Source organism: Falco naumanni, chromosome 5 (assembly GCF_017639655.2).
Source record: "Falco naumanni isolate bFalNau1 chromosome 5, bFalNau1.pat, whole genome shotgun sequence".
Taxonomy (NCBI): domain Eukaryota; kingdom Metazoa; phylum Chordata; class Aves; order Falconiformes; family Falconidae; genus Falco; species Falco naumanni.
In genome coordinates this window covers 12,699,056-12,720,806 of record NC_054058.1, presented here as the reverse complement: position 1 = coordinate 12,720,806, position 21,751 = coordinate 12,699,056, and the positions used below count along the sequence as shown (strand labels likewise).

Below are 21,751 nucleotides of genomic sequence, written 5' to 3'. Positions count from 1 at the left end.
AGTGCAAACGCTTATAATGAATTTGGTGGTAAAAATGTACTTTGTGTATTTTGGAAAATGGCTTGTTTAGTAATGAAAAATGATGGGATAACCTTGAGGGCGATCTGTTGCAGGAGTGGTGTAGCATCTTATCAGGCCTTCAAGGCAAGAGGAAAATTTCCATTAATTTATGTGGCTGTCTTATTGGAAAAGAGAGAGGTCGTCCCAATAGGTAATACATAGATCAGTCTACAGGAGCCTACTTTGAAAAATATGTATTTGCAGGCTAGTGGATGACTTAATTTTTTAACTGCTACTAATATTTCACAGTTTCAAAAGAACTGTTATGTCAAGAAGTAAGACCTTGATCTTCCCAAACATTTTTCTAAAAGATAAGCAACCTTCTCAGTGGAAACGGATTTAAAATATGTCTTATTTATTGCTTAAAGTGTATTTGAGAGCCTGTATGTTCCTTCCTCATGGTTTGTTTCACAATGTTATTTCTTGCCTGACCTCCACTATGGCTGTGACTTGTACTCTTGCCTACTTGTTTAGGGCACTGACACGGTCATGAACTTCAATGGGAGCAGTTAAGGCTTTTAGAAAATGAGACTATGAGTGGAGGAACTGTCTTGTTTGTTAACGTTTTCTGTCTGAAATCGAAAACAGTAGTAATAAAGGAAGCATAAAAAATAGTGAGAAGCTACACAAGGACAGAATTTACTCTAAGAGGGTATTGCAGGTAGCCCTGTGGCAGCAGCTATCACTAACATTTGTGAATTTGCAGGAGTGGCTGGATCCAAGTGGTATTAGCTGCACCACTGACAACTTGAGAGGTTGAAAAATAAAAGGACAGGGTTGACTGACCTGTCTGAATGCTGGATTCCTGTGCTTTGTTTTAAGCCAGGTCGCCGCCTTCCCTTCCTTTCTTCTAGCAGACTCCTCTAAGTAACATTGGCAGGGAGTAATTTTCTGTGTCAGTTTTCCTCAGTACTTCTAATGCTCTAGTACAGTTGGTATGTGTTAATGGTAACATTCAAAAGTAATATTTTTTTTTCACTTGCTTTCTGAAGGTAACTGACCTTCATTCTGTCACATACAAGCTAAAAGGACATTGTTTTTATAAGCTGTTCAGAACAGCTGCAACCTTTTCATGAACACCAGAGAAGGTTTTAGGACAAGTTTCCTAGAAAAGTGGGAGTCTGTAGGCTGATGCTACCAGAATATCTCCTTCCAATTACAGCAGACTTTTTCTTTTGGAAAACTCTACAAATGGATTTTTCTTCCTCCCCAGTGACCCAAGAAAGGATACAGTTATAGATGCAATGTATCCGTCATCCCATATGGATTTGCATCCGTGGATTACACATTTTTGGGATAAACAATATTTCATTCGGTACTTGTTGCCTGAAGGCACAGGTTGATGTGTTTCAGGTCAATGTCAGCTTGGGTGGTGTGTGAGGAAAAGGATCATCTGCTTCCCTTTGCTCCAGAAAGCTGATGGCTTGTGAGGAGAGGATAGAGAAAGGAGGGAGCGCAGAAGAGGGAAGCATCTGAGGTGCTTTATCAGATGGGGGTGAGCCCAGAAGCATGAGCACAGATGCCAGATGTGAGCAAATATTGCTGAGTCTTGGTGGAGAGTGCTGCTGTGCAAGACGCAGAAGGTACATCAGCCCATTGATCAGCTATGATTCTTCCTTAACTTTAGAGCATGCTAGGGAAGGGTGTAAGAAAATGTGTGCAAAAAAGAGAAAACAAATGTCAAAAATCCATGTCTGCACTCCCGAATTGCTTTTTGCACATGCTTTGTTCCTTTTCTTTTTGGTTCTTCTCCACAGAATCAGCTTTTTATTGTTCATAGAGAGACAAACAGAGTCTTGTTCCAGAGGGAAGGGGGTGGTGGGAAGACCTGGGTAAGCAGGGAGGAATGTCCTGTTCACTGCATCGCTCTGGCTCCAAGTTGAAGACGTGGAGGGGGGTTTCATATATAAGGAGCAGCAGAGTGTCAGAAAACAAGCGACAATGAAAACAAAATGCAGCCAGTAGCCTTGGGGCTCTGACACTGAGCAAATGTTTATCAGAGAAAGATTCTGCTGGACATCACTGGATAAGAATGAGTTGATGTCACTCTTGGCAAAGGCAGGAGCTCGGTTTTTTCCACACAAACAGCACAACACTGCAAGGGGGGAAGGAGAGGGAAGGGTGGGAAGGAGGGGAGTGGAAAGAGGAAGAGAAGAGCGCTGTTTCCTATAAATTGGGCTAATAAAAATATATAACAGTATGGCTTGTTTTGTTGGAAGGGGTTTCTGTGCTAGGACGTAAATAGGCAAAAGTTAAGGATGTTTCAGGGCTCCTCCTGCACTGTGGATCTGAAGAGCTGTACACAGATTCCTGATGGCTGTTGCGTAATTTGCTTTGACTTGCTCCCAGTTGAGAGTGTACTATAGGCTCATTCCTGTGGCCCTAATTCAACAAAACCTTGTTTGGCTTTAATGGGAATTTTTGCTTGAATAAAGAAGTTCAGCTTTTGTGACCTCTGGTAGCTTCTGTGCCTGGCCAATGAATAGGAGGACCTTCCCTCGCCCTCAGTCCCTGTGCACCCTTCTTTTAAAGCTTCATCATATTTTATACTTCAAGTAATGCAACGTTTTCTCTGCAGAGAGACTTACACCAGGCAGGCAGGCAGCAGAACAGTGAAAGCTGCCTTCCAACAGGTACCACCACTCTAAATCAACGAAGTAACTACTAGTATTTGGTGAATTTGATGGTGAGCAGTGTTAGAAAGCACCTGAGAAGAGGTGTAGATATAATGTGAATGTTGTGATAGAAGCATTTTTTTCTAAAATTGTTCTAAAAATGAAACAGAGTCTTCTAAAACCAGAAAAGCATAGGCAATCATTAACAGCATCTGATCTATGAGCTGCCTATACTAGAACACCTACTGCTGGTCGTCCCTGTATGAATACTCTTGTAGAGCATAGTGACACAGCTTTTTATTTATTTTTTTAAAGTATGTGACTTAGTGTAGTAACTTTTTTTCCCTTGACAAAAAATAGGAGTTGTGTGTTGTTTACTTTGTTTGTGTTTGTGCGTTCTAGTTCAGAGCAGACAATTTCTCAAGTGGCACAAGTTAAACTAGAAGAGAGCTCTCCTAGGCTGAAATAAGTGCCGGTACTGAGCCTTCAAGCAGTGTAGATCTGAGATACTTTCTGGGTCCTGTATCCCTTCTTTTCCTCATCTCCACCAAGTATACAAGCTGGTTGGTACGAGCAGCCTGCATCTACCCAAACATCTGTAAGGTATCTGTGTGGTTAGCAAACAGCCTTTCAGGATGTCGAGCACTTGTGGAAAATCAGGCCATTATTTTTCAGAATGTAAAAGGTTTTAAAAACTGGATTGCTGGAGGCACAAACTTAGCAAATCAATTTAATGATGTAATGTATTTAACTGGCTTTCATCGCCAGGCTTTTAGAGCTGCAGTGGTAGCGTGAGGAGGCAAAGCTTTACATTTGATCCTCCTGTTACGCAATTCCCTCAGGTATATGTGACTCTCCGGAAGCTTTTCAGTTTGATGACTTCCTGCTAGACCACACTATCTCATTCAGAAAATTCGGCTAGCGTGGTGCTGATTGAATAGATTTGAGTGCTCTCTGTTAAATGACCTTACTAGACATGTGCACACGTCAGACCTCTGTTGCAATGACTGAACTCTGGGTATGAGCAAAGAGCAGCGCACCAGTCTTCAAGGCAGATTGGAGAGGGAAAAACTGTTGCATTTGTGTTGGAGACATTTAGGAGTGCAGGCAATGTAGCTGGGAAGGAGGAACAGGCCAGTTTGTGTGCTCCACTCCTTTACTGAAAGATGTCAGAATCAATCAAACCATTTAACTGCTGCTGCAAATGCTGTCCTCCTCTCCATAAATTAAGTCAGACAAAGAAGGGGGGGGCGGGGGCGGGGAATAAATCACATATTAACTAGAGAGTTCGATGAAAACATTTAAGATACTAATGCATTTCAAAGAGTCTTGAGAACTCAAGGCTCTGAACTTTCAAGGTTTAACATGCTCTAAATTGATTTGTACCCTGATTTTAAGGCAGTTAAGGGGTTAGATACTGTTGCACATTATTGTCACCCGTGTATTCTGTATAGTTTTCTGTTCTTGTTCTCCCCCAACCTAGGAAGAGATGCGTATGTGTCTGCAACTACCATGGTGGGTTTTTTATACTGCTTTTAGACTTTTTTTTTTTTTTTTTTTGTTAGAGTGGAGTCAACTTCTTGATATGTATTTATATTAGTGAAAACAAGAGATGCCTTGTGATTTTGGAACAAAAAATGGTAAGGCTCTTCTGTCATCAACCTTGTGGTTACAGATGCCCCATATGATGAAAATCCTTCCCCTGCAACATCTAAAAAAAAAATTCTGGCTGATCCCCTTCTGTACCCTTTTTCTGAAATCTACCTCTGACCCTGTTTTTGTACAGTTTCAAAAAGCAGTGCTAAAATCATTGCAGAAGGGAGTATGTTTGTGTAGGACCCTATATCAAATTGGCATCTGAAACAGTTACTTACAGCCATCCTGATGTTACCAGTGAGGCTAATGTGAACAAAGTTTAAGCATGCAAGGTCTATCACCTTCATAAGAAACCTGAGAAAGTATGGGTTGTGTTCTGCAGATGGAGAACATAATGTCAAAACCACATTGCAGGTTACAGTGCATCAGTGGTAGATGTGGTAGTTAGAGGTCATTTAGACCTGGATATAGTGTTCGTAGGACTTCAGTGTCTTGCTGGGTTCGGTATCATACCGGACCTGACAGAGGGTTTTCCAAAAGTTAAACTGAAGCTACTGAGTCTGCAAGCTGCACACAGGAGCAAGCTGCTGCACATAAGGAGTCTACATAGGTGCAGCAAGTACCTCTTGTAGGCTGACAGCAGTGAAGCACAGCAGCTTGTCTCTCTGGTCCTGACAAGTAAGCTGGCCTTCGGTGTGTTTCCCAAAGGGAGATAGCCTGCTGTCATGGTTTAACCCTGGCTGGCAACTAGGTACCACACAGCTCACTCCCCCTGCCACCTCTGCCAGCAGGATGGGGAGGAGAATCTGGAAAAAAGCAAAACTTGAGGGTTGAGGTAAGAACAATTTAATAATTGAAATAAAACAATAATAACAACAACAACTACAACAAGTGTAATGAAAAGGAGAGAGGAATAAAATCCAAAGGGAAGGAAAAAAACTCCAAGTGATGCACAATACAGTTGCTCACCATCTGCTGACTGATGCCCAGCCAGTCCCCGAGCAGTGATCAACAGGCCTTGGCCATCTCCCCCGGTTTATATACTCAGCATGGCATTCTGTGGTATGGAATACCCCTTTGGCTAGTCCAGGACAGCTGTCATGGCTGTGTCCCCTCCTGGCTTCTCATGCCCCTCCAGCCCTCTTATTGGCAGAGCCTAAGAAACGGAAAAGTCCTTAACTTTGTATAAACATTGCTTAGCAACAACTGAGAACATTGGTGTGTTATCAGCATTATTCTGGTACTAAATCCAAAACACAGCACTGTACCAGTTACTAGGAAGAAGATTAACTCCATCCCAGCCAAAACCAGGACACCTGTGTTGGTGGCTTGTTGCTGCATTTTTGATTGGTATACCTAGGTTCTGAATCTTAGTGAAAACCAGGAGGATTTCACAGTGTGAAGGCATCATCGCTCCGAGGTGGTGCTGCTGCTGCAGACCACTGTGGTCTCCTGTTGTGGTGGGCTTGATGGCTGCTGGGCCAGTGGGAGGGAGAAGCAGGTCGGCTGAAAGGAGAAGGCTTTTGCTGGATCAGGCAGCTTGAACCAGTATACCCCACAGCTGTGCGAGCGCTAAACCTGGGAAGGGGTGGCCAGGGTCGGGGCAGCACACAGCCCTTTGGGAAGGGACCCCTCCTGGGGCTGGCTGGTCACCCCTCGCCCTGAAGGCGCCAGCACGGGAGCTGAGCCTGTGTCTGTTTGAACTGGGGTGGCAAATTGCTGTGGAAGAGCAGCCCCGCTCTGGCTGATACGCAACACCGAGTGACTGCTTGTAGGCATTGCAGCGTGATCCTTTCTTCAGTCTTTAATGATCTGAAAAGTATAAAGTCTTGAGATGCCGTCTCATAGGAATGCTGAGACTACAGTTTGCTATTAAGAGCTTTAAAAATGCCAAATATAGTGAGAAATAACTCTCACCTCTGTCATTTTAAAATAGCAGCAAAAGCAGATAATGTCCCACCAAATTTTTCATTTTCAGTTGTCTTCATGTGTAATATTGAAAACTTAATTTGGAAGCATTCTGTCTTTTTTCCCCCTTTTTTTCCTCTCCCTATTTTTATAACAGAGTATTTGCCTGGGAGCAAGGCTGTCTTTGGTTTTACAGCTCATCCCTTCCTGGTATTTTGTTTCTTATCTGAAGTCAGAACTTTCTGCACAGAATACAGGAATCAATTGCTGTCAGTGTCACAAACCAAGTTGTTTCAGATGGTGAGTGAAGAGAAACTGAGCTTTATGGGCTTGTGTGTGTATATATATATAAAAATATAGAATAATGTGGTTTTCTTGAGGTGCCTTTCTGCCCAGCAGTATATTGCAGAGGGGGAGAGGCGTCCGGCTGGTTCTCTCTTGCCCAGTGGCTCCTCCTGGATGCTGCAGGATCCGGGGGCGATGGGTGCTGCCGCCAGAGCAGTCCTGTGGCTGCGGGCTGCTTGGGGCTGAGGGGGTGAGTTCTGCCCCTCTACTGTGGCAGGAGCCTGAGCTGGGGGAGCAAGCCTTGCTTCTCAACATGTAAAAGCGTCACAGCTCTGCGCTCTGGTTCAGGCCCCTCGTTAATCATTAGAAAAGGTTACAGCGCTGGAGTCTCACCAAGAGTTGTAACCGGCTTTGTGCACAAGTAGTACCCGATGGAGATGTGTTAATTGAAATGCGGTTAACCTTCTTTTATAGTAAACTGAGTCAGAAAGTCTGGTTTGTTTGTTTTTTTCTAAAGCCATACCAAATAACATACCCAACAGTTTAGTAACCGTTCAGTGGTTTTAGTTCTGTTTGACTACTTGCATATTTTCTAGTGTTATGAGCAAAAGGAGTAGACAGATGTCCTCATGTACCCATAATTGACTGGTGGTATTCTGATGCTGTATGCATCCATAACATGATGTATTTTTCTTTCTCTCTTAGTGTAGTCAGAGGATGCCAAGAGTGAGTCCTGTGCCGGTGGGGGCCTCTTACAATTTTGCATGCCAGGCTCTGCCCCAGACTGAGGAAGAATGTCTGTCTCCAGATCATCTCTGGAGTGGGAGAGATGACCTAACAGCTGAGAGGAGGAAGGACATACCTATAGCTGTGCATTTCGTGGTGCTTCTGAAGCTTGTTGGCCCCCTTGTGAACCAGTTTGGCTTGGTGCGCTGATGGGGAACTAATAACAGCAAGTAGGTAGTTTTCGGGTAGGCTGTTGAGCTGAATCCATCTGTGGAGGAGCTCAGTGAGAGCCAGGACTGGTACAAGGACGGGGCCTGCATGGCAAACAGGGGTAGCAGACCAACAAGATTGATCTCCTTTTCAGTGGCATTAATGTCTTGAGATGAGCGCAGGATGTAGTTCTGCAAGGGTATCTCCTTAAACAGGGAGAGGGGGCTTTTCTTGGCTGCTGGGAGGCTTTCCAGCTGTAAAGGCTTTATAGGTCTTGTAATAACTGTCGTGGTTCAACCCCAGCTGGCAACCAAGCACCACAGGGCTGCTCACTCACTCCCCCCAGCCCAGAGGGATGGGGAGGAGAATCAGAAAGGAATGTAAAACTTGAGGGTTGAGATAATAACAATTTAATAGGTAAAGCAAAAGCTGCTGCACGCAAGCAAAGCAAAACAAGGAATTCATTTACCACTTCCCATGGGCAGGCAGGTGTTCAGCCATCTGCAGGAAAGCCGGGCTCCATCACGTGTCACGGTTACTTGGAATGACAAACACCATGATGCCGGATGTGTGTCCCCCCTGCTGCTTCTTCCCCCAGCTTATATACTCAGCACGACGTCATATGGTATGGAATAGCCCTTTGGCTAGTTCGGGTCACCTGTCCTGGCTGTGTCCCCTCCCAATTTCCCACACCCCTCCAGCCCTCTCACTGGCAGGGCCCAAGGAACTGAAAGGTCCTTGACTCAGGTTAAACACCCCCCAGCAACAACCAAACCCATCAGTGTGCTACCAACATTGCTCTCACATCAGAGCCAAAACACAGCACTGCACCAGCTACTAAGAAGAAAACTAACTCTATCCCAGCTGTAAGCAGGACATGGACCTTATAAATACTTGAGGGGAATGTGATTTAGGATAAGCAAAGCTCCACCTACCATGTATTTAGAACCGTTACGGTGAGGAAGTGAAGTTTTGCTGTAAAATGACTGATACTTTCCATGACACTTAGGAAATAGGTTTGTGCCGTATGTGAGCATTCCATCAGCAGACTGTGTATTAAAAAACAAAAATAAGGGGGAGGAAGTTTTTACAGCTGCACTGTTTGGGGGGGATTGGTGTTAAGTGGAGGGAGAAATGAATTTTTGTATTCTGGGTATCTCTAACTGCAGAGGGAGTGACGCACGTGCTTAGTAGAGCTGGACTGTGGAAGCTGTTGGAGCTGGCTCTGAGATGTGTCTCCCTGGGCTGATGGCCATGCTGGGACTTGAGTCGTCTTCCAGTGGAGAGCTGGGGCTCAAGAAGCTCCCAGGCTTGCTAACCCTGTGCTATTACTTGCAACTGAAAAAAGCGGTACTCCTAGATTACAGTTACCTTCAGGTTACCTCTACGGGCAGGTTCACACAGATAATGTTAGGTGTTCAAAGCTTGCTTACGTAGAGCCATGCAATTTTACTGGTGACTTCATTTACTGAAGTGCAAGGGGAATGTAAACTGTCTGCTACAGAGGAGGTGCAATTTGCTTGATTCCCTGCACACCCCACCCACCTCCCGGGATTTTAAAACACTTGGTTGTACGGATTCCTTATTGTGCTTTGTCTTTCTTCAAGGCACTTTGTCGCTTGACAGTATTTGACAGGAGATGATAAACATGGAGGTAATACAGAGCACAGCAGGCCACTTACTTCTGTGTAGCTGTTGAATGTTTCAGGTGCTGTAATAAGCCCCGCAAAGCTGAGTGATTAGTTTTTTAAACACTCTGTCAAAAGTAAATAGTGTGTGTGTTGTCTCCTCCTTCTCTCCCCAGTTCAGCCTTTAAGTAATTTCATTTTCCTAAATTTAGTTGTTATAATTTCATGCCAACTCCATGTTTCCTTCTGACCAGGGAAAATACTTTTATGTTGCAATATAATGCTGGGAACAGTAATAGATATTTAGATACTAATACTGCTGGGAAAATGACATCCATTGTTACCTCCAAAATGACATCCTTGAGTTACTTCTAAAATTGGTTCTAATGGATGTGGGAAGAGAATCAAAGCAGACTGAAGGAAGAGTACATCAGCACTTAGGTTTGGCTAACTTGAATTAGGAAGGTAGGAACAAATCCTGAATATTTAAATACAGTCGGGAGAGCTAGGACAGGGATGAAAGCATTGGTTCAGACTTTGGTAGCAGGCGCTCACAGAAGAAATGTCAGATGGTAAGATCATTTAGATAGAAAATGGCTCTTCCTGAATAATTTTGTGCTATTTGGGCAGTAGGGTTGCCAAAGACAGATATTTAATTGTCTGAAGTCATCCAGGTTCCCAAAGTGACGCTTCCTTGCTTTGTATACAACAGGAGAAATGTGGTGGGTAGACCTCTCCTTTACTCAGCTGGGCTTGCTAGTGGACAACCACTTACCTTAATAAACAAACTAGTCCAGTTAAACTTGTTATAAGAAAAACTAAGGAGCAGTTACATAATTTCTGTGAAGTATATGCTGTATGAGCTATATAACTATAGGCTGTATAATTTTAAAGTTTCATCAGCCCCACTTGGATTTTCCTAGTCCTGAGTAGTGCAGCCATTCCAAGTCATGCTGGTAAAGCCTTCAGAGAAGAAATAAGTATCATCCAAATGAAAATTTGGATGTGAAATGACAGCCCACATTGCTAGCAAAGTGGCTGAGTGGTAAGTTGGGTTGCATGTGATAAACGAAGATGAAAGTAGAAAATGTCAGTTCTGCGCTGTTTACAGATTACTCTTGTTCTTTGCTGTATTTTCCTCAATGCACATAGTAGAGAGAAATTACTGTTGCTAGTACCTGTGGCCAGAAAGTTTCAATATTGTGTTTTGGACGGTGCTTCTTTAATATATATTTTAGATAGTACTCTTGGAAAAATGGACAAAGTTCATGACACATCCGTAACTCTTGGCCATGACATTATTTTTACTGTGGCAGTGTGCCTTCACTCAAGCCCTTAAGGTTGGAGCTGCAGTTGTAATTGAGGTTGTAGTGTTTGCCAGAACAAAGGTGAATGATTTTGAGTCTTTAATGCTTGACTGTATTTTGACCTGATAGAGAAATTCCCTCTGAGGAAAGAGGAAGATACCACAGGTGTCTATACTTTTTTGTGATGATACAAAAATGGTAGGAAATACATGAAAAGCGCTGCTACATGTCAAATAGAAACCATGTATTTCTTGTATATAATGATGTTTATGCCAGAATCAACACTGTGTTCTGTTTGCAATTATAAAGCATCAATAAAAAATTTCATCGACAGATCCTATTACTTACTTAAAAGAAACTCTTCCAGTAAAGCTATCTTTAAAGTTTTCTCTGCCACTTTTAAAACAGTTTTCTCCATCTCTGGAAAAGAATATGGAAGTCTTGGACTTGCTGAATCTGTAAACGGCCTGTTCATCAGTCTTGCTCCACGCCATGCTCTGGCAATAAACTGTAAACAGAGAACTTTCAGACTGACATCTGAACTGAAGAAAGTGCCCAGGAGTTCAGAGAAAAGCAGCTGATGGCAATATTGGTTAATCTAATAAAAGATTTTACTTGTTGAAGGAGAATAACTCATTTACAGGCATGTCGTAGATGTAATCTGTGAGCCTGAAGTGGCTGGCTGGCTTGCCTTAAATTGTCTTTCCTGTAATGTGGACTCAGGGACAAGGCAAGGTCTATGAACAAGTTACCATGAAGGAAATGAGGTTGTGAACGTGGGCTTGCAGCACTTCAGCTACGCTGTAGTAACTGCCTGTGTGTGTGTGCTTTTGCTTTTTCGTCAAAGCAGCAGTGTACTCTGCCCCCACTGAATGTACTTGGGGTTAGTGTGTGTACACAGGCTGGTTATTGTGGAATAGCAGATGTGTTCCGACTTCACGCGGGTGCCCCTGTGCTCAGAGGTGACTTTAGATGTCACCTTTCCTCTAAGCCACTGAACGTTGGGTTTTGTGGTGGTTTTTTTCTGTTAGTAGTGCTGTGTCATGTGGATGAATATCCATGCACTTTTGCCTAAAATAAAATAAAGACTGCTGCGAGGCTAATCTCTATTACTAGTAGTAGAATTAATTAAATGAGTTTTAGCTTGTAGATTTTGGGAGGGGGGGATGTTAAATCTTTTTTTAAAAGGAATTGAGTTTGTTCCTGCTGTCCCTTTTCTCTTCCATCTACAGCCTAGAAAACTTTGCATCTGCTGGCAAATTTCAGCTGAACTTTGCAATGGTAGAGAAACAAAAGGTAGTTAAGGTCCTATTATTTCAAGGAAGATAGATGGACAGGTGAAGTTTAGACTCTCCCAGTGCTTTGAATGCATAAAAAGAACTGAAGTGACAGTTTGCTGTTGATAAAACAGAGAAGTCCCCCTCTGTCCTTTCCTTCCCTCTCTCCTATCTGTCCTGGGGCTAGCTCTAGTTTTTGATTTCTTGGTGCTGTGATTCCATTTGCTACCCTAGAGGAAGAAGTAAACCACAGGATTAGTTCCCTGTGGTTTTAGTGAAGTGAAATGTTTTCTGTGCCAGAGCTGTGGTGAGGAATATAATGAGGAAGGTGGGAGCTGGACCCTCCCATCAGTTGAGTATGTATGGAGGGGCTGGAGGGAAGAAGCTGTTGATTTGACTCTGGTTGTCTCATGAACCTTTGTTAGAAGTCTGAGAATCTGCGTGGGGGTGACTGCATCGATGCTCAGTGCTGGTGGCGCGGTAGGAAAGTAGGCTCGGCTGCTGACTGCCCTGCTGGCATTTGGTATTTGAGAGCGAGAGAAGGGGAGGGATGTTCTGGTGGTGAAGTCATTAGGCTGAGGGACAGCAGTTTCCATGTGGTCTCAGATAAATCATTTAATCTCTTGGTGCCTCAATTCCTCATCTTATGAAATGATGTCAGTCTTCTGGCCTTTGGGTTTGCAGAGTACTTAGGGTAATGGGGTCAGTCGTAGCTTGAGGATATCATGTGCTTACATAATCAGATGGTGGTAGGTCTTGAGTGTCTCTTGATGAATTTGAAAAAAAAAATAAATGTTGCTGCAGAGTAAATACAGCTTATTGCGTGGCACAGGACCATCATCTCACACTTCTCTGTGAATCACCCCATCTATTTTTCCAGTCTTTTGTGGGGCCTGTTGCAGGAAGTTGGTAATACAATATTGCAACTGCATAGTAAAAACCGCTGCTTTTCCATATTACTTCTGTGCTCTGGAAGTGAAATATTAGTGGGGAGGTGGTCTGGGTAGGATCTTGTCCGCTTTTAGTTGAAAAAGTGCAGCTGTGTGCTTTTCTTCAGAGTGTATTGTGTACCTTATTTCCTACCTGAAGCTTCAAAAGAAGGTAACAGTAGACATGCGTCCAATTTTATGGCAACTGCTAGCGACTTTTTAAAGGTGTAATGCTGGGCAATCTCATACTTCCAGAGGGGCACATCTAAGTAACTGCAGACTGAAATCTCAGTACATGCAGATGGTACACTATTTTCTCCTTTTGGACATTGAGATTTTTAACAATCCAAATGAGGAAGATCTCAGATTTCTTTCTGGTTTACTTCTTTCCAAATGGAAGTTTTGATTTAGAAATTTTTTGCATCACTGGGATATTTGTGTTTTGCAGCAGTCTTCAAAGTCCCAGTCATGATCAGGCTCCATTGTGCTAACTGCTGTACTGGTTGTACAAAGCACAGGACAAAAGTCATCACATCAGAGAAGTTACAAGCTTCAATGGTACAAAAAATGGTGTGCAGATTATTGGCTCTGTATAGCCATCTCTATGTGACAGGAGAAGGCTTTAATTATGTATAGAAATCCTTGAAGGATCTAGTCCCTGACAGAAATGAGGCTCAATACGAAAGCAGAAATATCAGAAACAAATAACCTTTTAGTGTAATTAATAACAACAACCCTCCCCCCCACCCCCGAATCTCAGTTTATTCTAATGTAAATTGTGTGACCTGAAAAAGTGGAAATCTGTAAGAATGTGGGGGTTTTGTTTTAGAATTGTAGCAGACTACATTTTCATAGAAGCCTAAATGTCTTGAATCTCTTACTGTTTGTTTTTTAAGACAAATGGTGGAGGAATAAGAGGGGAGGGGATGTATATATCTTGGTGAATAATGGCTTACAGGCAACATTGCGTTGGGAGGCTGAGACTTCCTTCATACTGAGAGCATATTTGAGCTCTGTAGTCAGAAAAGTTGCCTGTTAAATGATGTGACAAGATGAGAGTCTTCAGCCCATCTGTCACCCATGCAGAAATAAATGATCACATGGTACTGACTCCAAAGTAGAGGGAAAATCTGCTGTTACAGCCAACATTCCTTGCCACAATACAAATATGTTCTTTGCTCACATAATAGCTATTCAGTTTGCCTGCAGTCATTGTGTTCCCCCATTAAAGTTCAAAGGAATTGAAAATACACAGTTGACAAAGCCAACTTTTGTCTTGGAGTGAATATGTATTTTATTACAAGGTGTTTTATCAGTGAGATTTTTAGAAAATAAACCGATCTGTGAAAAAGATCATGTGACCATCCACATTTGAGCTTAAAGATTTCTAGATGAGTAGCAGTGATTTTATTTTTTTATTTTCTTTCAGATTCTTTATGATTGACTTATAGTAATTCTGTGGTGTATGCCCTTTTCTTAAGGGCGGCCTGGGTTTCTAAATCTGAGTGCATAAATCTGATGTTTCCTAACAGAGGTGTTATTTAAAAAAAAAACAAAACAAAACAAAACAACAACAAACAACAGAAGAACCCCACCAAAGAGCTATGCAACAAAACAAAACCAACACCAAAAAACCTATTTTGAATCTTCCAACTTTACTGAAGATGTAGTCTTTTCTTAGTCTTCAAGAATGAGAGGGGAAGTACACAATTAAAATTCAGAGCATTTCATCAATATGTATGTTGAAATTGATGATGATGAAATTGCACATGTGTGATTATTTCTTTTCCATACGTCCTAATAAAGTCCTGCATGGAGAATATATGGAAATGAGCTCTTGGTCTCAGCTAATAGCAATTTGCTGCCTCCAAGCTTGTGCAAGCAATAGTGGTCAAGAAAGAAGACTCAGTCCCAAAAAAGGGATGTAATTTCATCTGTTTCTTGTATGGATCTTTTTTTGGTATTTAAGATGCCTGAAGGTACTGGCAAAACAGTCTCACCATGCAAATAGCAACGAGAAAGGCGACTATGATAGCTAACCTGTGGCTGCTGAGGCCAGACTTTAGCTGACCAGACTGGGTAGCTTCTTCCCAAGAGCTTTAGAAATACTTGATGAGGCAAGTTGTGGGGTTGATCATTCTTAAATACTCTTGGAACACAGGAAAATCCCTGGAGACTTGAAAAACACTGGTGCTTTTTAAGCTAAAACTAATGGTGTCTTAATGAGGGTAAATGAAATAACTCAATGCTATTTTATTAATGGTAACCATATCCACTCAAATCCAAGGAAGAATAGAAAAGCTGGAAAAGTTTTACTGTCTTGGATTAAATTTATGAAGAGGAGTTTCATAAAAAAATGAGGGTAGTAAAAGGAGAAGTTGGGAACAGCTGAAATAAAGTAAGTTGCAGGCAGCACCGGTGATGCTGAAGGGTAGGAGGGGGGAGAACATTGTAGTTAAAGCAGTGTGAGGGGAGCTGTAGGCAGAGATATCCACACCAACAAAAAAGCAAAAAGAAACTTCTGTTAGGAGAGCATAGAGATTACAGTCTCTGGCAGTTTAAATAGGAAATTATCAGGAGACCAGAGCAGAAATTCCTTGAAAACTAATTTCTACTAACCTATGCTTAATGAAAGCTTTTTAGATTCTCCAGCTTGCTGAAGACTTTGTGATTGTCTTCAGAAAAGAGTTTGATAAAAGCAAGATCAAGTAGTTGAATCGGCATTTGCTACAAAAGTAGTACATCATTCTTTACAAGGATGAATGAGAAACATTCACAGGAGAGGTTTTAGAAAAAAAAAAAGGTAATGTACACAGTAATAAACCTACAGAAACAGGTACCAGAACTGGGAATGCCTCTGTAAAGATGACAAGCTATTGCTAATCATGGTGTGTAATCTATTGCTTCATTTAACCTTGCTCTCTGGAGACGAAGTGATATGTGCGATACACTGTAGTGTGTGCTCTTAAAAAGGGTGTTGCTGATTAGCAAAGGAGCAGCAATTACAGAAGTAACTCGATTGTTAGAGATAAAACCATTATACATTGTAGAAGAATTGACTTGGCTTTTAAAGAGGGAGGTCAGGCCTCAGAGGTATTTGAAGGTGTTACAGAGGTGATCAGAGAAATTAAGTCTTGTGTGGGAGAGGAGACTGATCAGTGGGGTTCTCAAGCTTGGAAAAGATGATGGGAGAAAGCACACCCCACTGTACAGATTCTGTGTGTCACAGCACAACTACTACAGAGTAGCAAGTGTAAAGCAAGTGAAGAAAGTTTTTCTTCACGCTGTGCATAAATAAGCATCTTATTGCCACAGGATATTGTGGAGATAAATGTATACCTTTCAAGAAGGATTAGTGCAGTTCAAGTATCATAGCTTCACTGAGCACAGTATTTTGTGCCTGAAATTTTTATTAATAACTTTGGAGGCGGGAAGGTTGTTGAAGAGGAAGAAGAACTGATAAAGAAGTTGTTTTCTCAGTGTCCACGGTTGTCAAATGTTGGAAGCAGTATTCTGGGCCAGGTAGACTTCTGGTCTGATTAAATAAGGAGTTACTTTTGAAGTCTTTTGTTACATTCCACAGTAAGATTGGTTGGCTGATGACAGCAACCCTCTTTGGCCTGAAAATCACTAACAAGACCACAGCATCATGTGCTTTGCCATCTGTAATAATAAATTAACAACTGTACCTATTGGTTTTCTTTTTGTAATGTCTGCTGTTACTGTTTGAAAAGGGGATTGACAGTGGAAATACAGAAGTTAAAAAGAATAATTAATACTTTTCAGGGTAGAAAGCACTCATGCTGGTTTTAGGATTGTCCATTAAAGCAGCAGAACATAACTATGGTGGGTTACTGTGTTCTGTATGTATGTAGAATAACTATAGTATGTAAAGCGTTTCTTTGAGAACTTCACTTCTAGTCATAAAAATGCTTTTTAAACTAACAGTTTTCTTCTGCTCAGTAGGATGTGATTTGTTGGAAGTGTACGTTGACCTGGAACCAACAAGGAGATGACTAAGTAGGAGGAAAATGGTTTTAACATGCCTCTGCTTTGCCAAGGAATATGGAAACAATAACAGATTTGTCAAGTCTGTGGGTCAGCAAGCCTTGTAGTGATATATGGTATTTCTCTATGCACGACATACTTGGTGTATTGGGTTGTTTTTTTCTAAAGCACCATTTCGGAGCTGAAATGTGAATCTTTGTCCCAGCTGCTGTTTATCACCTCGATGGGCATGCTGTTTACTGATCAGATGTATCCAGAGTAGGTGGGAAATCTTGACTTCTCTTCATTGTGGCAGGCATATAATGTGGTCTGTCTTCTTACTTGTTGTACAGTGTAATTTGATAGCCAAGACTGCATGTTTGGCAGTTGCCAAAGTGTTTTTGGTTCTTGCGCTAAAGCTCTGCTGTAGTCGTTCTCCCATTTCCCTGTTGTTGTTTTCCCCAAGCCACGGCATCCTCCATGCCTCCTGTCCTTGTCACGCTGGGTACGTTGCATTACTCGTGTGCCAAGCAGTCCTTCTCAATGCTTCAGACAGTGCAAAGATGATTCCCGATGCGCTTCCTTCTTTGGAAGAGAACCAACAGCTTGAAAAATGAGTATTTAATTTAATAAGAAATTAAAATGTCAGATGCTGTTTTCTTCCCATTTAAGAGCAAAACTGTGTTCTTGGGAGGCAGGGAGTAGTAATCACACAGATAAAATCACAGAAACACCTTTTCCTCAGTGAAGAAGAGGTAGTAGCTCAGCAGTTAGTTGTTCTGAGATGTGCTGGTGACCAGGTTCAAGTTTTGGCTGTTTTGGGAGGGCGCCTGAACACTCGGTAACCTCTGTCTCTCCTCCTTTTGGCACTTGTAAGAGTGACCTAATAAGTATTTTGTTGCAACAGATATGATCTAATATCCTCTTACAAATCACATGTAGACCAGTCACTGAGGGACGGCCCTGTTCAGTGGAGAGTTCAAAGTGTGGGGCATGGCTTTAAGAAGGAAGCAGCAGTTTTCAGGAGTAAAGTTGTTTAATAATATCTGGAGGTTTGCAGTGCTAGCCATCTCCTTGCTCTAAAAATGCTCTCTCAGTGCTGAATTGCTAGAGGCTTTTGGATAATTCCCCAGCTTTCTGTTAGTACAGGAGCAAAAGACAATAGCAGTCTTTTTAACCCCCTGTCCTTTTCTGTGTCTCACTTTTGGTTCAGGGTTTCCCTTGTGGGTCTCAAGTTTTTCCATGGATATAGGGAAGTATGCTGCTGTCTCTCAAGTGCAGAGCTCTTGAAGGTGGTATTGCATGAAACCTGTTTGGGCTCACTGCCTGCTGCTGGGGAGAGGAGGAAGGGAAGAGATCAGGGTTCCATGGCATGGGGGGTGGGGGTCCTTTCCAGCCCTGCATCTCTCTGTTTCTAACTCTTGGGCTTCCCTGGTGAAACCTCTCCAGGATTTGAATGGTTGCAGTCTCTCTTCCGTGAAGTTTCAAGATGACTTACTGTTGTCATCTGCTCTTTTGGAGCAAAGCTCCTGGCTTACTAAAAAATGTAATTAATAAAATCATAGTCATAAAATAGGTTGGGACAGAAGGGACCTTGAATTCATCTAGTCCGTGGACAGGGACACTGTCCACTAGACCAGATTGCTCAAAGCCCCATCCAGCCTGGCCTTGAACACTTCCAGGGATGGGGCGTCCACAGCTTCTCTGGGAAACTTGTTCCAGTGTCTCACCATGCTCACCGTGAAAAATGTCTTACTTATGTCCAATCTAATCTACCCTTTTTTCAGTTTAAAACCATTGTCCCTGGTCCTGTCACTACAGGCCCTTGTAAAAAGTGTCTCTCCATCTGTCTTACAAGCCCCCGTTAAGTACTGAAAGGCCACTGTAAGGTCTTCCCGGAGCCTTCTCTTCTCCAGGCTGAACAACTCCCAACTCTCTCAGCCTTTCCTCACAGGAGAGGTGTTCCAGCCCTCTGACCATTTTTGTGACCCTCTTCTGGAACTGCTGGAAGAGATCGGTGTCTGTCTTGTGCTGCATGTTAATGTTAAGAAAATGTTAATATTTAGAGCACAGGTAGTAAGTAGTTACTGTGAACAACAAAAAATGGTGGTTTGACATTTTGACGATGGGGAATTTCTGCCAGGTGGAAGGCTGCGTGGCCTTTTTGATGCTGCTGTTTACTTTTTCCTTTATTGCAAGTTCAAACTCTAAGCTAAATTGTTTTCTGGCATTTTCAGCATGAGCCCAAAGGTCTTTGGAGAAGCTAATTACTTTGGCTTCTCCCTACTGCATCACCCAAAATAATACTATAGTCTATCTTCAAGCAGCATGTGTTTGTTTTTTATTGCTACTCCAAACATTTGTACTGGATTGTATTTCCACCTCTGCCGCCTTCTGAAGGAATTCCAGCTGAACAGTTAACATCTCCCATCACTTGAGCCTGTGTTCTTCTGGATAGTGAATAAGAGGCTCCTTAGGGTTTATTAATTTTGCTTTTAGCATTATGTAACCTGTACAAGGTTGTAAATACCTAATATAAGTTTGAGTAGCATGTTCCTTTATAGCTCATTTTACAGTCCTTGGCCTGTTCTGCATCAAAATTCTCATAAGCAGCATAAGTTGGCCAAAATACACATTTTATGTTAATTAAATCTCTTAAATAGAGTCTAATTTTCTTCCTCCTCTTGAAGTTGGTGAGAGATTAGTAATAGAAGAAAATTAGTTTGTTGATAGCATCATGCATTTGATCAGCGTAGAAACAGGATAACTGCCTGAGGTGTACAGTGAACTCTTTATTCCTATGCGAACATTCAACATATTAAAAGTTGACAACAGTATTTGAACATTTATCCTGACAAGATAATTTCATAGAAGATCAGAATTAACAAACTGAGGAAACACTAGGAGATGTAACATACACATTTTAAGAAAGTCTTATTTAATTCAGTGGGCTTGCTCCCAGTTAATTTTGAATATCAGCTGAAAGTAGGCGTGAAAGATTTGCAAATTATATTGTTGGACCTAAGATTTTGTTTAAGATTATTCTAAAACATTAAAAATAATTTGACTATTGCCTAGGATTTTGAGACTAAAAGGTGAAGCATCTGTTTCCTCTCCTGACCTTGAGTCAGGCAGGGCAATTAGAGTGGGCAGCAAGTCAGTTAAACAAAATTACCTTCTTTTTTTCCCCTCTTAAGATGAGGAAAGAAGAAGGTTTGTCAAAGGATAGTTGAGAGCCTGAGAGAATAAAATGTTGAGTGTTGATGAAAAGTAAACCTACTCCATCATGTCTGATGAAGTTGCTGTCCTAGTTTTGTTTTCATTTCTGTCTGCAAATGTTTCAGAGAGGTTTAACTTTCTCAAATTCATAAGATGCTTCTGACTTACATCTTGGTTTCTGTCTTGTTCTTGTGTTTTGGCAAGAACTTGGTGTCACCAATTGTAGCTTCCAATAGGCACGGGGGCCATCCAAAATAGTTTCCATTTCCCACTGAGGTACATTTCTTAGAAGAACTTTTCCAATACAAATAGCTGGCATTTATTACTTTTTAATTGCTTGGTGTGATACTTGCTTACATTTGCTATTTTAATGTCTTTTCCTGTCTGTAAACTGAGAGTCCCAAAGAGCACATGCATGCAGTCACTGAATTCAGTTTACATAGCTTGACGGATGTTTTGGGAAAAGCAGATTGTGTGTATGTGCTGTTTGTCACAGATGGTGTCCCAGCAAGAAAAAACTTGTGCTAATGCTGAAGGAAAATGAAAGTAACTGAAATAGCAAAAAAAACCCCCCAAAACATAAAAAACCAAAAAAACCCACCCAAAACAACAAGACGTTAGAGTGTAACATTTTTTCCAGCAGCTTTGGGCAAAGTGGTCAGTATGGCATATGTATACTTGAGCTCAGAAAAGGTTCTCAAGTTTTGCTGTGCAGGCAACAAACAATGGGCAAGAGAAAATTCCCTGTACAATTTTGTTCCTCTGGATATTTCCAGTGTCTGAGTTTTAAGTCAAATACCGTTTTTTGGTAAGCTTTTTGTGAAGCCTGGTCACGTGAGTAGGTAAGGATCTTAATTCCATGTTAAAAAAAAAAAAAAAAAAAAAAGTATATTGCTAGTCTTTGAGACTGTAAAGAAAAATCTTCATGGATGAAAGGGTTCTGAAGCTTTAAAAAAGGCAAGGTAGGCAAAACACGGACATTTCACCCCTAATAATTTCAGTGGGTAATTTTTTTATTCAGGTTTGTTTTGGAGGACCAGTGAATTTTTAGAGCTCTGGTTTTGACAGCATGGTTCTAGTGAAAATAATTCGAGTCCTATGCCCATATGCATGTGTAGATCTCAACTCCTTCCCCTTCTGGCTTACATAAATGAGGAGGGGGTTAATTTTTCACAGCTTAGAATTGTTTGTGGAGGAGAAGAAACAGGACTTGTTTTACACAGCATATTGCTGAAAGCCAGGCTGATGTACATTTAGAGTCTGTGTTTTAAGTTCTGTCAAGGAGGGCTGAGCTGTATGGCAAACTGTTCTTTGCACTGCTATAAATCCTAAACGTCCATAAATTTTCGATCCATACCCTTCCCACTTTCAGCCTTCACTAGACTATTACGTTGCTGAAATCCTTTAGCAGCCTAAGATGCTGACTTAGTTTTTCATTACCCCTAATAAAGCTTTTCTTCTGGGTTTGTACTGCTGCTTTTTGGCTTGCAGCTGAATTAGTTACATGAACCATCATATTAACTCTGATCTTTCCCTTGCCTTGTAGGACTCCTCAGTGGGCAGACCTCCCCGACTAACACCAAACTAGAGAAGCTGGACCCCCAGCAGGTGCTGCAGCTGTGTCTCCGGTACCAAGATCATCTTCATCAGTGCGCGGAAGCAGTTGCCTTTGATCAGAATGCACTTGTGAAGCGGATCAAGGAGGTACTGCCTGCAGCATGCCTGCTTCTGGTGGGGAGGGGCTCGGGGCATCGGCTGGGCCACCTTCTGCTATGAACGCTCACTGGAGATGGCCATGGCTCACTTGAAACTGTCCACTTCAAAGTAAACCCTGTAGAGAAACATTGTGGGTGTGCACTTAAAGCAAAGTTTCCTGGCTTTCATTGTGGTTGCTGTTAGGTGGTGTGTTTATGGGTTAGTGCCTTACAATTCCTGGCCGTAAACAGTGACCGTTTGTCTGGTACGGCAAGTACTGCAAGTAACTGTTGAAGAAGTAAAAGGTGA

The 21,751-nt window shown here is 41.9% G+C and overlaps 1 protein-coding gene across 2 annotated transcripts in view; it reads left to right on the top strand.

Moving 5' to 3' along the window:
- The window catches only part of BORCS5 (BLOC-1 related complex subunit 5), a 78,086-nt gene that overhangs the window by 34,632 nt on the left and 21,703 nt on the right, over window positions 1-21,751 (top strand). For both annotated transcript variants that reach the window (XM_040596133.1, XM_040596134.1), the window contains exon 3: window positions 21,294-21,451. In XM_040596133.1, the coding sequence (XP_040452067.1) occupies window positions 21,294-21,451 (158 nt within the window). The remainder of the gene's footprint in view (window positions 1-21,293; window positions 21,452-21,751) is intronic.